Here is a 25,019-nt window from a genome sequence, read left to right as displayed (position 1 = left end):
CCAAGTGAATTTAAGGCTGAAAAGGGAAAATACTGGTTGTGTTTTAGATAACTAAAAGAATAGACATCATATAGATTTTAATTTCTAAAAAATGTTGTCAGTTTAAATCATAATTCATCAAACTGACAAATTTTTATATAAATAAATTACAATGTGAGGAGGTATATAATAATGTCATACAGCAGACCAGAATGACAAAAATAACCAAAAGACAACAAGATGCCAACATAAAGCTCTCAATGGTGGATAAATTTTTCATTGGCAATCACACCACATCTCCTTTTTATCATATACAGTATTTTAAGATTTTTATTTTTATGTTTGACAATTTTTATATAATATTTTAGATCAAGACTGTTAAAGCCATTAAGTGTGTGTAATAAGAGGCTGTTCTTTTCTGAATCCAATTACCTTTTTACCCAACTGCCCATATTTACAAAAATGTGCATAACCGGTATAAACATCATTTCAGTCATTAATTAGTTTTGACCAAAGAATATCTTTATATCTATATAGATTCCACCATTGTAACAAGTGTGAAATGATATTTATCCTCGCAAGACAGCTGTTTTTTTAAAATGAAAGGCTAGAACATTTTTCAAGTTTTGTGAAATAACAATTTAATTTTGTCTTTGTTCGTGGACATATCTCCCCTTTTTGGAAATTGTATTGATGATGGCATGCATTTTATGCTAAAAACAGTGGATCAATAAAATCGGAACTCAAATGTAAGAAATTATGACAAAATAGCATATCAAATTTTTGTAGGTGAAATATATTTTTCCACATATCTATGTCTTCAAAGATATTTTTTTCTGACTGACCGACTCAACTTTTTTATGAAAAAATTTGTAAACCAACAAATTGAAAAATTCTGGCCACAGACATTGTCGCCTTTTCCCATGACTACAATAGGAAAACAAGAAAAGTGGGCGTCATAATTGAATTTTGACCAATGAAGAACTAAGATCAAATGAACCACACCTTGATTTATAAAAATAATGAACAGGTCAGGAAAGAAAAAATCGTGTAAGAATTAGAAAAATATTGATTCTACCATAGAGTCGAGCATGAAAGAGGGGTGAAAGATACCAGAGGATAGAAGAAAAACTATATTCAACTGTCAAGAGTGGAAAATGCTGTACTGCATGAGAAGCGGTGGTGGAATTTGTTATGATTTTTAAACAAAATGCAGACCAACTGAATCATTCTTTTTGAATGATCTACAAAAAGATGAATATTCTTTCTTTGTGAAATAATCAGGCATGGTCATCTTTTTTACCATGTCAAAATTTCAGAGGAAAGTAAGAAAACTTGATGTCATAATTTAATTTTGACCAATGAAAAACTGAAACCAACCAAACCACAAGTTGATTAAATAAAAATAATCAACAGGTTAACATTTAACGAGTTATTCATTGAATTTAAGGATATTCTGCTACCATTCCTAGAGGAAATATTCAATAAGATATTAGCATCAGGACATTTTCCGAAATCTTGGGCACTCGCAGTGTTAATTCCTGTTTTTAAACCAGGTGCTCCGCAGGGCGCAGCTTTATACGACCGCAGAGGTCGATCCCTGAACAGTTGGGGCAGGTATGGACAAAACATTTAAGCGTGATACAGCTCTGAATTTGGATTGTGATCAAATTTTTGACATTATATGTTTTTTTTTTACACAAAACAAATGTCAAGATTTCACAAACCAATTATTATCAAAGATTTCTTCTTCAAACTTATTTAAATCTAAAATTAAATAGTTGACACAGCATAGGTTTCTGACACAGAATGAATGTGGTCTAATGAACTTAAAATTTTTTTTGCCTTTGAGCAATTCACTATGCTGTTGAATATTAATCCTGTCAAAAAAATGTTTGAAGAAATTTTCTTTTTATTTATGAAATCTGAAATGAGAACAAGTATGGACACAACTTTTAAGCTAAAAATATTTTAGATAAGATAAGGAAAAAAAACTTCATCAGCAACATTTTATATTGGCAAATTTCCAATGAAGTTATTTACATAAAGTTATTGGCAAATAAAAATAGAAAATGACATCATAGTCATGTCTGGCAAATTTCCAACATATATTATCAACTACTATTCTATACAAAGAAAGATAACTCCAATTGAAAATTAATTGCTATTGCACAATATTGTGCAATTAGATATTTCTTGCTATTGTGCAATACTTTGCAATTGAAAATTTGTTGCTATTACACAATACTTGATATGGAATCCTGATTTGGACCAACTTGAAAACTGGGCCCATAATCAAAAATCAAAGTACATGTTTAGATAAAGCATATCAAATAAGCCCAATAATTTAATTTTTGTTAAAATCAAACATAGATAATTTTGGACCCTTTGGACCTTAATGTAGACCAATTTGAAAACTGGACCAAAAATTAAGAATCTACATACACAGTTAGATTTGGCATATCAAAGAACCCATTTATTCAATTTTTGATGAAATCAAACAAAGTTTAATTTTGGACCACCATTTGGACCAACTTGAAAACTAGGCCAATAATTAAAAATCTAAGTACATTTTTAAATTCAGCATATCAAAGAACCCCAAGGATTCAATTTTTGTTAAAATCAAACTAAGTTTAATTTTGGACCCTTTGGACCTTAATGTAGACCAATTTGAAAACGGGACCAAAAATTAAGAATCTACATACATAGTTAGATTCGGCATATCAAAGAACCCCAATTATTCAATTTTTGATGAAATCATACAAAGTTCAATTTTGGACCCTTTGGGCCCCTTATTCCTAAACTGTTGGGACCAAAACTCCCAAAATCAAACCCAACCTTCCTTTTATGGTCATAAACCTTGTGTTTAAATTTCATAGATTTCTATTCACTCAAATTAAAGTTATAGTGCGAAAACCAAGAAAATGCTTATTTTGGGCCCTTTTTGGCCCCTTATTCCTAAAATGTTGGGACCAAAACTCCCAAAATCAATCCCAACCTTCCGTTTGTGGTCATAAACCTTGTGTTAAAATTTCATTGATTTCTATTCACTTTTACTTAAGTTAGAGTGCGAAAACTAAAAGTATTCGGACGACGAAGATGACGACGCCAACGTGATAGCAATATACAACCAAAAAATTAAAATTTTTGCGGTCGTATAAAAAGGCGACTCGTCTGATCGAGCGAACTATCTTGGAATCAGTTTAGTCAGTAATATAGTGAAACTGTTAACATCTATTATAAATTCAAGACCAATAAAATGGTCTGAAAATAATGATATTATTACAGATGCCCAATTTGGATTTTGCCCGGGTAGCAGCACTGTTGATGTAATTTATTCTTTGTTGACACTCGTTCAGAAAGCACTTTTCAAGAAAAAAACGTTTATATTGCTGTTTCGTTGACTACAAACAGGCATTTGACTCCGTAACCAGACTTAACTTATGGTTGAAACTATCAAGAGTAGATATAACAGGCAAATTACTGTCTGTTTTAAACAAGAGTGCACACGCTGAAATGTCTCGCCTTCTATACTAATCATTGATATTATGTTGATAGTCCTAAGTATAAAGCTAAGCTTTATAACAATTGTCACATAAACTTAACATTAACCAAGATAACTAAACATAGACCAATGAACCTTGAAAATGAGGTCAAGGTCAGATGAACCATGCCAGGCAGACATGTACAGCTAACAATGCTTCTATACAACATATATAGTTGACCGATTACTTATAGTTTAAGAAAAATAGACCAAAACACAAAACCTTAACACTGTGCAATGAACCGTGAAAATGAGGTCACGGTCAAATAAAACCTGTGCGAGTAACATAAAGATCATAAAATATTTCCATACACCAAATACAGTTGACCTATGGCATATAGTTTTAGATAAAAAGACCAAAACTCAAAAACTTAACTTTGACCACTGAACCATGAAAATGAGGTCAAGGTCACATGACATCTGCCCGTTAGACATGTACACCTTACAATTGTTCAATACAACAAATATAGTAGACCTATTGCATATAGTATGAGAAAAACAGACCAAAACACAAAAATTTAACTTTGGGCCAAAATAAAAATATGGTTTGTTTCCCCTCGCCCGACCGACTCAGAGAAATCCCGCCGACTCAAAAGTTTTTATTCCGTTTTTTTGCAACATTTTTTTTTTATTTCCGGAAATTTTTCGGGGTTGTTTCCGGTGCCGATGATCATTTTATGGTGACCAAAAATCAGCGGTATTGTATTATTTTGTACACATTCCGATCACGTGATCGACTGGTTTATTTATCCGAGAGATCGTTAATTCACCCAACGATGTCAAATATCGTAGGGACCAGTTCAATAAATGATCAAAATGGCGCCATTTGCAAAACTTTTACTGCCAAATTAACATTTCCTTCCTCCAATTTTTCGCTTTTAAAAGATACCGAAACTTAAAAAAGGAATGGACAGAGACATTTAATGAATGTCTCAGGTGCTGAAAAGTTCATTTCTAAAAAATAGAAGGGAAGTGTTACCCCCTTCTCTGACCAGCTGACACCGGGTCTCGACCATTGATTGAACCATCTATGACTATATCATTACTTTTTCGCGTTTACTACCGAACTGTCAAACCTGCATTGTTTGAAGGAGGCAACCCTGTTATCAAGGGATTCATTATAAGCCCGTATATTACAATTACTTGTCCATCCGTGGCTCTTTTTCAAATGGATAAGGGAATAAGACAAAACGAAAATTTTGTGTAGATATATATGAAATATCGATATTTGTCAACCAATCATCAATATATATTGTTTAAATATTGCTTTTAATTTAATGTAAACAGAGGATGGCTTGGATTAGGAATAGTATTTAATGCTTAAAAGGCCACAAATGTAAACAGGAAGTTATGTCAGCCAGTAAGGGAGATAATTTGGGAGGGAAAGACCTAAAAGAAGTAGTGTCAAATCTTGAAAAAACAAAAAGAAAATGTACAACACTACCTTATTGAATGTGACCTGTATTCAGATGCCAGAGACAAATTATTTCATCAAATATACTTCATAACAGGACAAATTCCAACAGATCTAGATAATTTATTAACAATCAATTTGCCAAATGCAGAAAATATCAATCAACTATTAGCGGAGTACATAGAGGAAACAAACCGTTTTAGTGGATAATTTAATACAAATTTCTTTAAATTTTTTATATTTTTAATTTTTCATGCCATTTCAATAACCTAATAAACCATTTTTTAAATTTATTTCACTTCATACAATTATTCTATAATATTTTTAAAGCGCCACCTACAATATATAAGTACAAAGGAGAAACTACATTTGTGATAATTATTTTACAAGAGAGGATAATTTACAAGAGAAATTACTCTGTCATCACGACAAAGATTGAAGATTGAAGAACTTATCTGGTGGCACGTATTCAATTGTTTTAATATAGAATTATCAAACACAACCTCTAAAAATCAATAACAAACCAACTGCGTGACGCGACAAAGTTACTGAGAATTGTGGAAAATCACGCGCTTACCACAGCGCTATCCAAAAATCCTGGGGAGAACACTGGAATCTGTTTCTCAAATGTAGACAATATGCATCTTTTCCAATGATCTCCAAAAAGATGTTTTCTTTCTATGTAAAGACATTGGGCATGGTTGTCGTTGTTTTAGATGTCACATTAAGAAATTCAGAGGAAAGCAAGAAAATTTGATTTTTATTAATATTGGTGATTTCCTCAATGTCAGAAGCAAAATCTTGAGTCCTGAGCTGTCAGAGGGTAAATTGTTTGATGGAACATTCTTCAGGTTGAACAACTACAGTACATGCATATATATATTTAAAACAGTTTGCTACTTAGTAGTCAGACTCACTGTCAAAGAGGGAAAAAAATCACAGTCATGAACAATTCTAAAATACAAATCCAAATAAAATCAAATAAAATTAATGTCAAGTTGACACCCGACACAGAGAGCTACAAACATTTAGACAATTTAACACGTACATTTAAGTTGCTACAGATGGCTATATATGCCAGACATACACATAATCGATTTGTTTTGCTCTGTTGGATATTAAAAAAAATATCAAGATAAAAAAAAAAAAAAAAAAAACCTACCTACCTACTCACCTACAAAAATGTGGGTAGGGGTTTGGGGAAACATACATTCTTTTAATTGTGGCCTTGACCACTGAACCATGAAAATGAGGTCAAAGTCACATGACATCTGCCCGATAGACATGTACACCCTACAATCGTTCCATACAACAAATATAGTAGACCTATTGCATATAGTATGAGAAAAACAGACCAAAACGCAAAAATTTTAACTATAACCACTGAACCATGAAAATGAGGTCAAGGTCAGATGACACCTGCCAGTTGGAGATGTACACCTTACAGTCCTTCCATACACTGAATATACTAGCCCTATTGCTTATAGTATCTGAGATATGGACTTGACCACCAAAACTTAACCTTGTTCACTGATCCATGAAATGAGGTCGAGGTCAAGTGAAAACTGTCTGACAGACATGAGGACCTTGCAAGGTACGCACATATCAAATATAATTATCCTATTACTTATAATAAGAGAGAATTCAACGTTACAAAAAATTTGAACTTTTTTTTCAAGTGGTCACTGAACCATGAAAATGAGGTCAAGGACATTGGACATGTGACTGACGGAAACTTCGTAACATGAGGCATCTATATACAAAGTATGAAGCATCCAGGTCTTCCACCTTCTAAAATATAAAGCTTTTAAGAAGTTAGCTAACACCGCCGCCGCCGCCGCCGCTGGATCACTATCCCTATGTCGAGCTTTCTGCAACAAAAGTTGCAGGCTCGACAAAAATCAATGTATTCTACAGTAAAAGTATGTGTGAAAGTTGATGGTTTTTATTCTGAGCAGTTTACAAGTTCAGTTGGTCTTATGCAAGGGGAAGTTCTTTCTCCTATACTTTTTTCGTTATATGTAAATGATTTTGAAATGAAATTTCTACATAATAGTAAGTGCAAGACTTGTCATTATTTTTACTTATGTATGCTGATAACATCTGATTCAGTTATTGGCTTGCAAGATATTTTAGACACATTATTATTTTATACTTGTAAATGGGGTTTGACTGTAAATATTGCCAAAACAAAAATTATGGTATTTAGAAAAGGAGGTTTTGTAAAAGACGAAGAAATTTGGTATTATGATGGCAATGCTATTGACATATTGGATGAATTTTGTTACCTTGGTGTACTGTTAAATTTTAACGGTAAATTTGTTAAAGCTCAAAAACATTTAGCTGAGTAAAGTAGAAAAGCTGTTTTTGGTTTAAAATCGAAGGTTTCATCATTGTATTTGAATGTTTTTACATATTTGAATTTATTTGATACTTACATTAGCAGTATTTTATGTTATGGTTGTGAAATATGGGGCTTCCATAAAGCTCCAAATATTGAAAAAATACAACTTGATTTTTGCAAAAACATATAAGGTGTCAAACAATGTACAACAAATGTTATGGTTTATTTTGAATTGGGTAGATATCCTTTGATATATTTTAGAATGTACAAAATAGTGAAGTACTGGTTAAAATTGTTATCCACAAGCAACTGTATTCTTAAAAACTGCTACAGGGAACAACTGTATAATTTCTGTAATATTAGAAGCAGTTGGATCTATCAACTACAACAATTATTATTTAACTTAGGTTTAAATGAGATCTGGTATAACCAGGACAATTTGATTATTGATACAAATTTATTATTTGTAAAAACAAGGATATATGATCAAGCAAAACAGACTTTGAATGATTAAATTAACATTTCATCTAAGTGTTATTTATATAAATATATTGTCAATAATGTATGTTTACAGAATTATCTAACTAAACATATGAATTTTAGAGTGTATTTAACTCGCCTTAGATTGTCTTCTCATAATTTGTTTGTTGAAGTAGGTAGTTATCATGGAGTAAATAGGTTAGATAGAAAGTGTACTCTTTGTACTTTGAATATCACTGCAGATGAATTCCATTTTGTTTGACAATGTTAATGCTATAGAGACTTAAGGAGACAGTTTTTTAAACCTCATTATTATAGACGTCCATCGTCGTTCAAATTAGTGCAACTTCTCAGCACTGAAAATGTAAAAGATTTGCGTAATTTGTGTAAATTCTTGTTTAATGCACTTAATCATAGGACCGAACTGTTATTGGTCAATACTTGATATTTATTTGCTTCTCTGATGTATTATATGTCATGTTGTGTTATAGAAAAAAGTAAAAACACAAAAATACTGAACTCCGAGGAAAATTCAAAAAGGAAAATCCAAAATCAAAAGGCAAAATCAAAAGTCCAAACACATCAAATGAATGGATAACAACTGTCATATTCCTGACTTGGTACAGGCATTCTCTAATGTAGAAAATGGTGGATTGAACCTGGTTTTATAGCTAGCTAACCTCTCACTTGTATGACAGTCGTATCAAATTCCATTACATTGTCAACGATGCTTGAACAAAACAAACATACTCAAAGAGTAAAAAATGTCAAAAATAGGGGTACAGCAGTCAACATTATGTTATCATCTTAATATCACTATAAAAACAACAAATGTAACGAAGAAGCACAAAAAGGCATACATCAAAGGAGTAGGTTCAGTAAGACCCCTTTTTGGCCCCAAAATATAGCAGTTTCACAAAAGTATGAAAATTTAATCTTTTAGCTATTTACTGGAAAGTAGAATGCTTCTGCTACATAAATATGGGCTGCTTTTGACAAAACAATGCACATATACAGTAGATTCCGGTTATTTGCATAGCCTATTTGTCAGACAAAATTATGCAATAAAGCGGAGTATGCTTATATCTGAAATGCCAAATGACAGAGTCAAATAACATCGATAGAACAGATCAGTAAAAGAAATCCATGAAGAAAGATCCATATACAACAATGAATGTTGATTTATTCTAATAAAAATTATCTGTCTAGTGTCATATGTGTTATTTTATTTTGTTTCTTTAAATAAAGATTATAAACACATTTTGTTTTAGTTTAGTTTATTTGCGTTCCGACTTTCCTTTACCTGGGATTCGAAAATAAAATTGAGAATGGAAATGGGGAATGTGTCAAACAACCCGACCAAATAAAAAACAACAGCAGAAGGTCGCCAACAGGTCTTCAATGAAGCGAGAAATTCCCACACCCGGAGGCGTCCTTCAGCTGGCCCCTAAACAAATATATACTAATAAACTGTTCTAAAAATAGATTTGTTTCTATGACCCATATGTACAATGTACATTGTTATGCTTTGATTAAAATAAACTTTTAAACAATACTTCACAGTTTATAATTATTTTAACAATAGATGTGTAATGTATCGGGTATACTAGCATCATTAATTCATGCTAAATTACTGAAATCTTCACAATTTGAGCATTTTAGTTAAATTTTAAACGGTTTTCGTCAAAAATAAAAGTGGCCGCATTTGTGTTCATTCATAATATTGAAATGTAAGTTGTATTTGATGATAATACATAACATATATAAAGGTTGAGGATGAACACGGATGTGGCCACTTTCATTTTTGACAAAAACCATCTGAAAAATAACGTTTTTTGGCATATTTGATAAATTTTTCATATTTAAGCTTGAATCGGAGCGTTTTTAATTACTAAATCAGTTAAAATTCTTTACAGAAACTAATTGACTCAATTTAAATAGACACTTAAGTGTTTAAAAAGTGTCCAAAATGATGAACATGAAATTTGGGGCCAAAATCGGCCCTTACCGGACCTACTCCTTTAACATACTCATTTTGTTTTTCTTATACGACTTAATTTATATATGTAAAGTCTACCCATAAAGGATAGAAAGTTTCCAGTACTGGTGTAAAATTGCGCGTTTGAAATTCGCACAGGTAGACATAAAAATGATTTTGTCGTTCAAAGTATGACGGCATACATAAATGCAGAGTCATGTTAAGTAGATATAACAGAAAACAGATTTAACAGTAAAAGTAATTATAATAATTAATAAAATAATTGTGTGGTTCAAAGTATGACGGGATATATAAGTACAGTTTCACGTCAAATGTATATCATCAAAAACAGACTTAACAAAAAAAGTAGTTTTATTGAATAAAATAGTTTTGTCATTCATAGTATGTCAAGATCCATAAGTAAAAGTAATATTAATAAATGAAATAATTTTGTCGTTCAAAGTATGATGTTTTACATAACCACAGAGTCACTTCAAAAGAATATCTCAAAAAACTGACTTAACAGTACAAGTAATATTAATAAAGACAAATAAAATAATACTATTACACGTTATTAAGATGATAACCAACGTCAGTACGCAAAATCTATACTTCAAGACCATCTTGTATCATTTGTGAAGTTGTTACGGAATATTTATCAACAAGTTCTGGGTATGTTCCGATGAACTTTTTTTAGAAAAAGGATGAGACGTTCTTTGACATACCCCTGGTTCATCAACTTTCTGCTCAGACACTGGTGATGTTTTCCAAAGTCTGAATAGGAGCTGCAAGCTCTTGAATACCTTATAAGTTGGGAAATGTATATTCCAAATGCAGGTGAAGTTGGTATATTACTACTAAGGTGGGGGAAATTGATAATTTCAAAATTAATATCGTCTCGTTTGTCATAGATTCTGGTACTGAGATGACTGTGTATGTCAAATTTGAGGTATAAGTCTAAAAATGAGGCGGAGGAAGCCGTGTCTGTGGTCTCTTTAATTTCTAGTTCTGGTGGGTATATTAATGGAACCCAATCAGAAAAGTTCGGATTGTTAATGGAAAGAACATCATCAATATATCTGAAAGTGAAATTAAATAACCTGGCTTCTTTGATCTTCTTGTTTTTGACAAGTGTCTGAAGGAACTCTGATTCATATGAAAATAAGAAGAGGCGGCAAGGAGAGGCGCACAGTTCGTTCCCATAGGAATGCCGACAATTTGTTGAAAAAGTCTACCTCCAAATTCAACAAATATGTTGTCAATAAGAAACTCCAGCATACTGATCACTTGTTCCTCTGTGTAATATATTTTACCCTTTTGTTCCTTATTAACAAAATATGCCTTATGGTATCCCAAAGTGATAAATTTATAGCGTATGCTACCATTTTTTTTATGAAAAGCATTGTGGATTATGTATTTATATTTATTGCACTGATAAGCATAATATGCTTAAAGTAAAAAAGAATTGAATTGAAGGTCAGGAAAAGGACAATTCAGATTAAAACTAGAGAAATAAGAATATATTGTCTTCTTAATTAAGACAAATATTCATTAGGTATTACTTCAATCTTCCACTTAAATTGTATTGCTTAAGTAACTCTATGCAGGTTTAAAAAAAACAATTACCAGCTAATGGAATGTCAACACACAAATTGCATTATAATTAAGCAGTAATTAATTAGACCTAATGCTTATACTTAATCAGGCATTGCCCGTCTTAAAACAATTTTCATGTAACCTATATATAATCTTAGGATCTATAATTCAATGCCCTTGACCATAAAGAGTTGAGTGAATTTGTTATGGAAATGTACGAGAAAGGTAATTCAACCAAAAGAAATGTTTTTTTAATTAAAATAAGTATTTGTTTTCCCCTGAAATAGCAGTGAAAGCAAAAATCAATGAAAATCTACACATTGGGAAATTCCCCATTTTAATATGATATGTTATGAAGTTCCAAGTTTGTAGAAGGAGTAGACTATTCAAAACTAATGCCGGATTTTGTTATAATTTTGCAGAAATATTACTGAATTTGCATGTCTTAGAAAAGGAGAAAATTCCTCAACAATTACCATAAAAGCAATGTACAACCTGAATATGTTTCAAATCTTTCTGTAAGTTAAAAGATCTGATTTAAAACTGTAGAAAGCTGTAGATAACATATTTTGGTACAGTATTTTGTTGTATGTTTGCCTATAATACAATTATCCAACAGGAACAACTGACAGTTTACTTACATTTTGTATGTGCCTATTCAAAATAAGGAGCCTGTAATTTTGAGGTTGTCTTTGGTTTAGGTCTGATATATGTTGGGTTTTTTTCCCCATTTGCTTTGTATATAAATCACACCATTGGTTTTCTTGTTTGAATTGTTTGACATTTTGTTATTTCTGGAATAATTTTAAATGCTTACTATGTGGTATGGATATTTGGTGGATGTACAATGACCTACCATGACATATAAGGACTGCAGCCAGGATTAGTGAGATAATTTGACCTACCACGACATATCCGAACTGCAGCCAGGACTAGCAAAATAATTTGACCTACCACGACATATAAGAACTGCAGCCAGGACTAGTGAGATAATTTGACCTACCACGACATATAAGAACTGCAGCCAGGATTAGTGAGATAATTTAACCTACCACGACATATCCGAACTGCAGCCAGGACTAGCAAAATAATTTGACCTACCACGACATATAAGAACTGCAGCCAGGACTAGTGAGATAATTTGACCTACCACGACATATAAGAACTGCAGCCAGGATTAGTGAGATAATTTGACCTACCATGGCATATAAGGACTGCAGCCAGGATTAGTGACATAATTTGACCTACCATGGCATATAAGGACTGCAGCCAGGACTAGTGAGATAATTTGACCTACCACGACATATAAGAACTGCAGCCAGGATTAGTGAGATAATTTGACCTACCATGGCATATAAGGACTGCAGCCAGGATTAGTAAGATAATTTGACCTACCATGGCATATAAGGACTGCAGCCAGGATTAGTGAGATAATTTGACCTACCACGACATAGAAGAACTGCAGCCAGGATTAGTAAGATAATTTCACCTACCTCGACATATAAGAACTGCAGCCAGGATTAGTAAGATAATTTGACCTACCTCGACATATAAGAACTGCAGCCAGGATTAGGAAGAGAACAGTGACAGACACTCCAATGGCTATTATGTATCTCATATCAAACACTTCTTCCATCATTGCAGGCTGTAATGTTACATGCATATCTGAAACCAGAAAATACATCAAAATAATCCAGGTCAACTAACATTGCAGGATTAAATAGATTTGATTTTGATTTATGGTGTTTTAACGCCACTTTGAAGCACTGCATTTAGCCTATTTTGTGGCGGCCAGTTGTTATTAGTGGAGGAAGCTGGAGTGCCCAGAGAAAACCACTTACCTTGATAAGAAAACTGACAATCCTAGTCAATTAAGATTGGATTCAATTGCACCTGCATGAGCGGGGTTCAAACTCACAACCTCAGTGTTGACTGGCTAGTGATTACATTAGTAACTACTTAGACCACTATGCCACAGAGGCCCCAGATTAAAAAGATATACATAACAAAATATTCATGTGTAAATTCAGCAATTATTGCGGGCATTTATTTTTGCGATTTTTGTAGAAAGGAGGGAAATGAGATATTTATTTTTGTGAACTCAGTGCACACAGCTACATGTATCAGTTATCAGCATGTGAAATTTTCACCCAGTTGCATTATTTGCTTTAAGAAAAACATTGAAATAATTTCTGAATTTACGGCATTCTTGAAGGACATACTCATTTCTGGTCATGTTTTTCTTCTTTCTGTAAATGACTTTTATCATAGCTATCATAAATGGACCAGACTACGCTTGAAGGAAGACAATTATAACTATTTGGCATGTATTACCACTTTGTTAAAGTTATATAAGCAACTATTTCCATGGAGACTAGAATCAGTAGATCCTATGATTAAATATAGTATGATTCTAACCATTTAAAATTCAAGCAGTGATCATGATCATAATAAACAAGTTTATATGACATAATGGAAGGAACTGTGAGTAAGTTGTCTCAAAGTGCAAATGTCTTAGGGTGTATTATACACAAGGGTGGGAAATTATGAAACAAAACAATTGGAGAAGGCTCTGAGGTATGCATCTATCTGATGAATTAAATCAAGTTGAAATATATCATGAAAACATTGCGCTACCATCATTTCATCAGGTTCTTTGTAAAATTCTTCAATGGTATTTAATATCTTCTGTATTGCAAATTATCTACAATCTTTTGTGTTGTAGCTTGGCTGTAAATGATGTTTCAACATGGGAAATGATGATCAAAAGCTTCATAAATTCTACAATTTTCTTTGATTTCATGAACACTGCATATTATGATGTAATCTTGTATATTGAGAAATTCATTTATATTTCTTGATTTTTCAAACAATATATGCAAATAAAAAATAGTTTTCAAATCATTTATCTTCTTAAGCTAGATCTTGGCCTGAATGCCCCTTCCCCTTTGTGTTAAATCTAACAGTTTGGTAGCTTCTGTTGACTGCATGAAAGTGTAGGTGCAAATGTTGAAAAAAAAGATGTAAGGATTCATTAGTATACTAGGGGCCAGCTGAGACCCACCCCTGCTGTGTTGAAGACGCACTGGTGGCCTTGTGCTGTTTTCTGCTCTTTGGTTGGGTTGCTGTATCTTTGATAATATTCCCCATTCCCTTTCTCTATTTAAAATTTTCTTTATATTGATTTGTTTACTGTTTTGGGATCTTTGTCCTCTATTATTGTTGTTTACTGTTTTGGGGTCTTTGTCCTCTATTATTGTTCTTCTGCCAAGCCTTCTCTTCCACCAATATCATAATAATTTACAAATAAAAATTTAGCATGTCTGCATGAATGCTAAAATTTGCCTATTCCAGAATTCCTAGCTTTTCAATTCCAATAATTTGTATGATCTAAGATGTAATAAGGACTAGTTTAGAAGGAAGTATTTACTATTTTGATAAAGGTCCTTTAGTATTACTTCAGAAAAAGTCAATGACAATGTTGTGAGCAAGTTAGCTTGAGATCATATGTATCTTAGAGTTCTGAAATTACAGGAATTAAAACTAAATTGAAAATCCATTTAAAATCCATATCATCTCATCAGTATTCCTTGCTGAGCAATATTTAGTAAAACTATATCAAGGATGCTGGCAGTTACTACAATCAAGCCTTGAAATTCTGCAACAGCTGTGCCATGAGCTCATAGTACTCCCTTATTGGGCATATGGAAATTGTTGCAAGAATAAAATGGGTTATTTCAAAGGCATTTAATCATAAGCAAATAAAATGTCTCTGTAAAAAAACATGCCTGAGTAGAACTTTAGAATGACAAAGCCAAAAATTTCAAAAATATAAAGGGAATTCTGTGTAATGCTATTGAAAATTTGCAGAAGATAACTTGAGTTATCACACAAAGTGTTGACGGACATATGAAAGATGCGACAAATGGTCATTGGTATTTCAAATTACTTCCCACCTTTGCCTGGTGTCTAAAATTTAAGCAGTCCATCACTATTATATATACAAGTATACAAGATTTTTCAAAGTTAAAAAGCTACTGAACTACACAAAGCTATGTTGTCACTCGTAAAAGGTACTTTGATGCATCACTCATAGTAGGGTCATCAAGAATGCTCAAACCAAAACATTTGAAATCCAGGGATGTAGAAAACACATAGAAGTGTTTTGAGCTTATAAGTTTTAGTAGTCATATCATACTTGCCTCGCACAATAGGTTAAGGCAGAATATTGGAATTTGATAAAGCCTTTGAAATATTTCACTTATTATAGTTTTGATACTACCAATATAATTTGATGTTAAATAGATGACTTTAAATATACTAACCTTCACAGTGGAATCCATCTGGTGATAAAACTTGTTCTGCAGGACATAGACAGGCAAACACAGGCTTCTCCCAATCACTTATATTACACCAATAGTCACACGGACAGTTTAACAGGAAGTTGATTTCAACAAACGCTTCTGTTCTAGCTGACAAATCTAAAATTAGTAAATAGTCCTTATTATTTGTTGTTTTAATAACAGCCTTGACAAATTTCTCACGGTAAATTGATGATGTACTGTTTCTTAATAATAATAGATTCAGTGATCACTTACATTTAATGTATCCAAGTGAACTTGAAATTAAAGATACTACCGACACAGATAAATCTGCTTCATATTTAGACCTTTTTCTCGAAATGACTACTGATGGTAGGTTAAATACCAAAATTTATGACAAACACGATGATTTTAATTTTCCTATAGTCAACTTTCCATTTCTGTGTAGCAACATCCCAGCACCACCAGCATATGGAGTATATGTGTCTCAATTGAAACGTTACTCTAGAGTTAGCTAGTACATTGATTCTGTTGAACGAGAAATACTGCTTTCTCAAAAGTTGCTAAGACAGGGCTATGAATCAATAAAATTAAGGTCATCACTCAAGAAATTTTACGGTCACCATCATGAGTTGAACAAAAAAATAACACGAAGGGTGCTGTATGCAGTGCAGGAAATGCTTACCCTTCCAGAGCACCTGATTTCACTCCTGTTTTTTAGTGGAGTTCGTGTTGTTTCTTATTTATTATTTATAACTGTTGATGTAAATGTCTTTTGGTTTTGTGAGTCTTTGTTTTCTCCTTGGTTTTGATTGTTATTGTCTTCTCTGTATCATGCCCGTTCCACATGACACAATCCAGTAACACAGAACATTTTTACAATTTTGATCCGATACTTAGAATCTGTCACTACATAGTCACGATTATAATCTGACTAGACAAAATCAGCAGAGTCTCCCGTAATGCTAAGGGACGCACCTAACTGTCAGGGTGCTTGACCAACCTCTCCAGACCATTTTCCATCTGAAGGAATCTGTTTTATCGTTGTCTGATCTCAAATGGGAACCATAATCGGCTACTTGGGGGAATTGTCATTTTCATATTCATATTCCATCAGTTATTACAGGAAATAGCATTAGTTTCTTTTATCATTATTTTGTCAATAAATTAGGCCGTTAGTTTTCTGGTTTAAGTTGTTTTACATTTGTCTTTTCAGGGCTTTTTATAGCTGACTGTGGTATGGGATTTGCTCACTGCTGAAGGCCATACAATATGACCTATAGTTGGGACAATATCCCTAATGCGCCTTGAAATGAGGAACTCAAAAGTCACGTGTAAACAAAAAATCTCTGTGTAGTGATATTTGACGCATTTCTATGATAAACAAATGACTGAGCTGAACCATTTGTGTTAATTTAGAAAGTAAGGGAACACAGAATAAATGTGTAAAAACTATGGAGCCATTAAATGTGTTCAAAGTATTAAATTTTTAAAGAACTTATTGTGTCAAAAATGGGATTTTTTACCATGAGGAGCCACATTGCAAAAGAATACTCGGGGTTTGCTAATTTACGGAAAAATGAATCACACTTCGTACCCCGAAAATTTAACCACATATGTAAAAATGTCTCAGCTTCGAAACAAGCCATCATACATATACAAGTTTATGATATGGGCTGAGCAACAGAAGAAAACGTTACCATTACCGCCTATGTAGGAACAATTGCGCATATTGCCCCATCTTCTAACAAAAAATCCAGAGATATCTTAAGATGATTTCACCTTGTACACCACAGAAAATTGTGAAAATGATGGTTAGTATTTTTTTATTTATACTTAGTTATCATAAACAGTTTAAGATAAATATTTTTGATAGAGATCAGCCAAAAGGCAATGAAATTTTCGCTTTTAAAATGCATTACTGGCACAGGGCTGAACACTTTTTTTAGGCACAATCATAACTTTGTTTACCCCCGAGAGATCCGAAAGGAATTGTTTATTTAATTGAAAAAGGCAAGAAATAACTTACATGTAATATTATTAAATTGTAAGTAAACATGACACAATATAGTCTTGCTTATGTAATTATCACTCTGGTCTACAGGAATAACTGACAATCAAGGGAGATAAAACACTTCACACGAGTAAAGTGAGATACATCATCACATGTGCTTTTATCCAATGATTTGACCCTGGTCAGTAGATATCATATGCAAATAAACAGAAAACAAACATGTACATGTATTAAGAAAATCATGAATTACTATTTTTAATACACACGAGCAAAACACTAGATATTGACATTTCTCAGTGAAAAGGGGGAGGGTCAAACCTTCTTGAAAACAATATTGCTATTCAACTATTAAGCTAGTTAGCTACTACTCATTGCTTCTAATATAAACCGTTTAAATGAAGGTGGCTAAGCAACAAGGGAGAAGCTTTTTTCTTTCTTTGCGATAAAACTTTCAAAAGTTAGATTTTTCTCTCTCAATAATACTTATGTATTTATTGCGAACCCTATCTTAGTTTTCCATAGATTCACCTGCAAGTTACCTGTCCATTTAAACTTTTGGCAGTTCTATTGTCCATCTAACAAATACAACAGGTATTGTTCTCTGTGTAGTTTATTCACTGGGACCTTTAAATTTCTTCCAAGAGAAATATATCACTCATTGATTAATTTACCTGAACAAAAAATTGAACTGTCAATGAAGAAAAAATACTTATACCAATACTAAGTAAGGACTCACAAAACTGCATGTGGTGTTGTATTTATTCGATACCTGGAGTAACTCGTTTTTAATGTGTTCAATATTACATTTGTAATACTGATTCAAAAATTAAAAGTTGAATATTCGATATTTTTGTGTGTTTGATAAATAAAAATTTGAATATTATTATTTTTAAATTAAGGTCTTCATAAACATAAGTCTATTAATGAACAACAACAAAAACATGTAAATTCATTGGAAAATACTAAAAAATGTGTCTGAAATAAACGTTTTAGTATTAAACCAGATTTTATATTGAACAGATTGAAAATATATTAATGATAATATTGAATAAATACAATATTGCATACAGTTTATGTGAGTTATTAGAAGTATTTCAATAAAAAAGAAGATAATTTTTTGGTCAGGTAAATTAATCAATGAGTGATATATTTCTCCTAGAAGAAATTTAAAGGTCCCAGTGAATAAACTACACAGAGAACAATACCTGTTGTATTTGTTAGATGGGACAATAGAACTGCCAAAAGTTTAAATCGACAGGTAACTTGCAGTTGAATCTATGGAAAACTAAGATAGGGTTCGCAATAAATTAAATGATAACGCAGCCTGAGTAAATTTTTTGTCTTATTTCAGTTCCAGACATATCATTACTTTTTTACATGAGATGGCAAACTAAAGGTTTTAAAAAGTCCTGAATAACTGGTAAGCATTTTGTTTTATTAGGCAAGCTCTAAATTATTTATTTATTGTATTTGTGCAATTGAAATTACAGTCGGTATGTTAGAAATATGCTAATATGAAAACTGTTGCTATGGTCTTGATATTAAATGAAAAGGCTTGGTTACTGATCTTTTCGACTCGATATTTCAAGTTAAATCTTGCGGCAACTGTTTCCCATGTAACACTACAAATTATATTTAGCACTATTTTGATCTGTCGTTATTTAATGACGCCATAATACATGTGATGTCACAATGTTTCCTTTAATACCTCATGTGGATTTCTCACTGATAAAAGTTTTCACTGAAATACATGTAAAAAGCCTTTTTTTCTCAAATAGAATTATGTGAAAGGACAAGTTTTGAAAATTTGCACTTCATTGCATGATAAGAATGAATTTCTCAGTAGTTTCATGTGGTTTCCACAGTATTAGATACCAGATATCCACTAGTAAGAATAATTATTTTGGTGGTTTTTTTTTTTTTATAAAATCTACATTTTTGCATAATTTCTCTGTCAAAATGCACTTTTAGACGCAAGAAAATGTTATGGAATGCTTTAACAGGGTCTGTGTATTGTAATTTAAGGTTATCATCAGAAGTTTTGTCCTTGTTTTGAATAGTGAAGGTATACTGGAAGAAATTAATTATACATACACATTGTATTAAAAATAAATGAATATAGCGATAAAAGTGTCATTGCCATATAGTGCTGAAACGACTTTATTTTTTTTCAGAAATGGACAAAAATACAAAGATTTATTCAGAATGTCATATCGATGAAGATCACCTAAAAATATTTGGAAAAATCAGAACTATGGATTTCAATATGGGACAATATCCCTAATGCGCCTTGAAATGAGGAACTCAAAAGTCACGTGTAAACAAAAAATCTCTGTGTAGTGATATTTGACGCATTTCTATGATAAACAAATGACTGAGCTGAACCATTTGTGTTAATTTAGAAAGTAAGGGAACACAGAATAAATGTGTAAAAACTATGGAGCCATTAAATGTGTTCAAAGTATTAAATTTTTAAAGAACTTATTGTGTCAAAAATGGGATTTTTTACCATGAGGAGCCACATTGCAAAAGAATACTCGGGGTTTGCTAATTTACGGAAAAATGAATCACACTTCGTACCCTGAAAATTTAACCACATATGTAAAAATGTCTCAGCTTCGAAACAAGCCATCATACATATACAAGTTTATGATATGGGCTGAGCAACAGAAGAAAACGTTACCATTACCGCCTATGTAGGAACAATTGCGCATATTGCCCCAGTTGTTTATTTCTGTGTCATTTGTTTTCTTGTGGAGAGTTGTCTCATTGGCAATCATACCACATCTTCTCATTTTTAAATTTAATATTCAAAGATCATTAGCTACTTACAAGAATTAATACTTTCATATATTTAAAGTTCATTAGCTACTTACGAGAAATCACATTTTCATCTTTAATCATTGGGTGAAAATAATTCGATCCATCTTGACCACTTTTGTATGGGTCATCATCAGTGCTGGCATCACCACCTATAAAAATAGCAATGTTGACCTGTAATTTATTTTGATGGTAAAATACAAATGTTGATAATAAAACGGGGATACATGAAAACTTAGCAAATCATCAAATCAATGAACCATGACCAAGGATTCAAGGTCATATAACCTCTGTGGAAATGGGATATGCTCATGCTAATACAACTGCATAACAAAATCATAGATTTACAATAAGCCATTCCAGTTTAACTGACCTAATCACAAACTTTAACATGTATACTATGCAAAAATTTCAAAGTAAAGAAACCATACAATTTCCATGGAAATAAGATGTGTTACTATCAACATATCTGACACGTGCTAATAATGTCACAACTATAATAAAATTTACTTTCAGCAGAAGTTATTCTTAAACTGACATAATCACAAACTTTACATTTAAACTTTAAAGGCTTTAAGACCATGACTGAGTAGCTGGACCAATATCCACCTTAAAAGTGCAGATGTCAAATTCTTACTAATCAAAGAGCTGATAGCTCTGAGGTGGAAGAAGGTGAATAAAAGGTTACTTGAATTACCATAAAAGCAGTCCCACTAACCCAGCCTGCTTTGTTCCAATATCGTTATGGCGTATTTTTTTTTCCAAACAAGAATGTGTCATAAGTACATGGATTTCCCATCTGAACAATAATTATGTTCAGTGGACTGTGAAAATTAGGTAAAATCTTTAATTTGGCAGTAAAATTAGAAATATCATATCATTAGGAACACATGTTAATTGGATTTCAACTTCAACAAAAACTACCTCGACCATAAACTTTAACTTGAAGCAGGACGGACAGACAGACCGGAAAACATAATGTCCATAAATGGGGCTGGCATAAAAATAGTAAGACTTGTTACATACCAGCCAACTTTTGAAAGTTCCCATGGGGGTTTTTACTGCGGGAGAACAATTTTAAAGGTTACAATTTTTAGCGAAGTATTTTGCAAGATCTGGATTGTCTAGAAAAGTGTCATATTTGTATGATGAACTTACATGCCTTTTTCTTAAGTGATTTGCATGATTCTAGTTATTGAATCGGTAGAAAAGATGAACATGTAGCTAGCAGACCAGGGTTTATTTTCTTTTGTAAGAATATAAGATGCTTGTTGAAATTTTCAATTTTGAATTATGCACAAAGATGGACCTTTAACAGGTTGGGAACATCTCTCCAAATGAGGCATAACCCTCATTGGAAGAACATTACAACCCACTGAAAAAATGAGCACATTTATATTCATATTATTTGATGAATCTTTCCCCAAGAACTATGCATCTATCAAGTATAAAATGGTCAAAACATGTCAAAAGAATTTTGTGATGTTTCTTAACTTCTATCTTCTTTATTAATTTGACCCCTGAGCCTTTAGAACAGTTGTTCCAAATATAATGAATTTTCCCACTTTTGAGTTATAAATCTTTAAGGAGGGGGGGGGGGGGGGGGGGGGTGGGGGCAAACCTGTTTGTTGGTCTTTATGAAAAAAGAATAGTACATTGTCCTTTAAATGATTTAATAAATTAATAGTCCAGTCATTCTAGCCAAAATATGACCAAACCTCAAACTAATTGCAACAGAATGTTCTTCTAGTTTTCCAAGCTGGTTTAGGTGTACTGTTGAACATAAAAAAAATCGAGAATGTTTGGATGAAGGGAAATTGTTAATTTTGGGTGAAAACCTTGATTTTTTGTGAAAAATCGCTAAAAACTGGTGATTTGCCGTGACTCAAAAACAAAAATAGCAACTTGCATAATTTTTAATGAAGTCAATAGATCTTAATACAGTAATGATTTATTTAAACTTTCATGAACTGCAAAGATCAGGAAATTGAAAATTTTGGGTGAAAACCTTGAATTTTGATGAAAAATCGCCGAAAACTGGAAATTTGCCGTGACTAAAAAACAAAAATAGCAACGGACACAATTTTTAAGAAAGTCATTAGATCTTATTATAGTTATGATTTATGTAAACGTTGATGAACTGCAAAGATCAGGAAATTGAAAATTTTGGGTGAAAACCTTGGATTTTGATGAAAAATCGCCGAAAACTGGAAATTTGATGCGACTAAAAAACGAAAATAGCAACGTACATAATTTTTAATCAAGTCAATAGATCTTATAACAATAATAAAGAAATATAAACTATGATGATTTTTGAAGTATAGGAAGTGATAATTTTGGGTGAAAATGTTAGTATTTTTGATAAAAACTGGGAATTTATGTTTTCTTAATAAAAATCAAATTATATCATGAGTCTTCAAATTAATTTTATATATATGTGAAGTGTTTAGATGGATCAAATAATGACCAATTCGTAAAATCAATAGATCATATAACAACAATAAAAAACGATTGACCGGTATTATACTTTTTTTAAACCAAAATATTTACTTTATATGATAACAAAACCATGCAATTGTTTACCGAAACCCCTTAATTATGCTTATTATGGTTTTTGCGTATTCTACATAAATCTTTAGAAATTGATTGTCACTTAATCGTCCATGTCAACTGTTTTGCTCGAATTTGTACAACCAGTTCCTTTACATTCGCCACAAGCTACTGAACATTCAAGTCCGTTTTTTCTACAAGTACATCTTTTAGTGTCACAGTTTGTCTTACAATTGCATCGAATAATGTTCAGCAATTTAGAGGGAGCTGCGTCCATTGTACACTTAACCGGAACAAGGTTTCCATTAGCGACTTTCCAACCCCATTCACACGGATTTAGATTGTCCTTGTTCATCCACATTTTCATTTGAAGATAAGCTCTCTGGCTATGAAATGAAGCCGCATTTGATGTTGGCGGCAAAGTATGAATTTGAACGCATGTTTTGTTTGTCAATACTCTTGCAGCAAACTTCCTGTAGCGAAGAACATTCAGTCCTTCATATGGAGCACCATTATATAAAGAGGAAATAATGTTTTCACCAGCAGAAATAACATCATCATTTGCGTTAGCATTGTAAAGTAACTGTGCCTGACTCTTAAGAAAGTCATGTTCTCCAAATTTCTTTAGGGTCGCTGCCTTACTGACACCGAACATTCTTGAAGTTGTGTCACAACCACTGATAGCATGAATTAAAGGTAAAAATGTACATAGTTCCTCACCAAGCAGCAATTTGGTCTTCAAAATATCCCATATTTTAATATGTGTGTTAACTTTTGACACATTGCCGGATTTGAATATCAGCGAATTTGATGTAACGTCCGCATGATGAAGGAGTAGTACCAAAAGATCAGTGTCCTCTCCAAGCAAAACAGTTGCTTTTGTTTTCGCTGATTCGATGGCAGTAAGGGCAATCAAAACATCAGCATCGGCATCTGCGTGTTTAGTTTTGATTCCCTTTTCTACCATCTTTGCACTCAAGAGATTAATAAAGTTCTGCTTATTCTCAACGTTTGCTAAAAATATTTCTTTTTTAGATTTGAAAGGAGTTCTTTCTGTGAATGAAACTTTTGTGCCTATGATTCCTTTGGTGCGCCGCTGATGAGTGGCATCTTTAGTATCTGGACCCGAAGCATATCCATCAAATACAACTATAGCTTTACTGTATTTCCGTTCTACGCTGTCAATGTACCTTTGACAAATTTCACCGAAAGAAAGTCCGCTTTGCCAGTGTATACGATGGAGAAGAGAGCCGCCATCAATAACATACTGAGTTTCGTCGTTTTCGCTCATTTCAAATGCGCAACAGTCGCCCTTTCCCCAAATAGCATCTGCAAGACTAGACTTTTGCGCTGTTCGCATGAGACCATTTGGATCAAACATTGAGCTGGGATGACTACAGAGTTCATAGGTGAATATTTCGGACTGATCTTCATATATGCCATTTGATGCAGCAAGAAAGCGCTGGAAGAGAAGCTGTGAATCAACAATAATGACATCATCATCAACTTTGATAGCCGATTTTGCACTTAAGATAGTGGCCTGTTCTTTCCTTTTAAATGAAAATTCATCTATTTTTTTTCCGTCCATGGACTTCAGTATTTTAATGCCTAATTCCTTCGAATTATCAACATTGACAAATTTGTCCGCCGAGACCCCTGTTTCTATGTTTCGCAAACTCGTTTCCTCTACAAAAGGACTTCTGCTAATAAGAAACGATAAAAATGTTTTCAAATCTTGACAGTCTCTTGATCTCCTTGACTCCCCACCTTCTTTATGTTGGTCACTTGTTCCATAATTGACTCCAGTAAACTCTTGCAAAGCATTGTTCATTTCCGCGCAGTCTGGCATAGATAAAATCCATTGGGCTCGCTGACCCTCTGACATACCTCTTCCTCGAGTCATACCGCCTGTCGTCTTTAAGCTTCTCATTAAAACCTGTTCTATGACCAAATCAGAAGAAAGACCTGCCCAAAATTT

At 32.7% G+C, this 25,019-nt stretch overlaps 2 protein-coding genes and 1 long non-coding RNA gene across 6 annotated transcripts in view; 1 reads left to right on the top strand and 2 right to left on the bottom strand.

The window, feature by feature from the left end:
- LOC139517900 (leukocyte tyrosine kinase receptor-like) overlaps positions 1 to 25,019 on the bottom strand; it is a 296,261-nt gene that overhangs the window by 77,698 nt on the left and 193,544 nt on the right. For all 4 annotated transcript variants that reach the window (XM_071309393.1, XM_071309392.1, XM_071309394.1 and 1 more), the window contains 3 exons: positions 20,548 to 20,643; positions 15,661 to 15,816; positions 12,878 to 13,000 (listed from right to left, as the gene is read on the bottom strand). In XM_071309393.1, the coding sequence (XP_071165494.1) occupies positions 12,878 to 13,000; positions 15,661 to 15,816; positions 20,548 to 20,643 (375 nt within the window). The remainder of the gene's footprint in view (positions 1 to 12,877; positions 13,001 to 15,660; positions 15,817 to 20,547; positions 20,644 to 25,019) is intronic.
- LOC139517901 (uncharacterized) lies at positions 16,842 to 20,375 on the top strand. Its single transcript, XR_011663224.1, has 3 exons — positions 16,842 to 17,471; positions 19,023 to 19,091; positions 19,846 to 20,375. It is a non-coding gene; the product is annotated as an uncharacterized lncRNA (long non-coding RNA).
- LOC139518188 (uncharacterized) lies at positions 23,145 to 25,019 on the bottom strand (the record flags this gene model as incomplete). The annotated part of the gene is given in 1 exon segment (XM_071309875.1): positions 23,145 to 25,019. A coding segment is annotated over 1 exon segment (1,875 nt), but the record flags the coding sequence as incomplete, so codon positions are not given.

Source organism: Mytilus edulis, chromosome 3 (assembly GCF_963676685.1).
Source record: "Mytilus edulis chromosome 3, xbMytEdul2.2, whole genome shotgun sequence".
NCBI classification, from domain to species: Eukaryota; Metazoa; Mollusca; class Bivalvia; order Mytilida; family Mytilidae; genus Mytilus; species Mytilus edulis.
The sequence above is the reverse complement of the archived record's forward strand: the minus strand, read 5'-3'. Positions and strand labels throughout refer to the sequence as shown.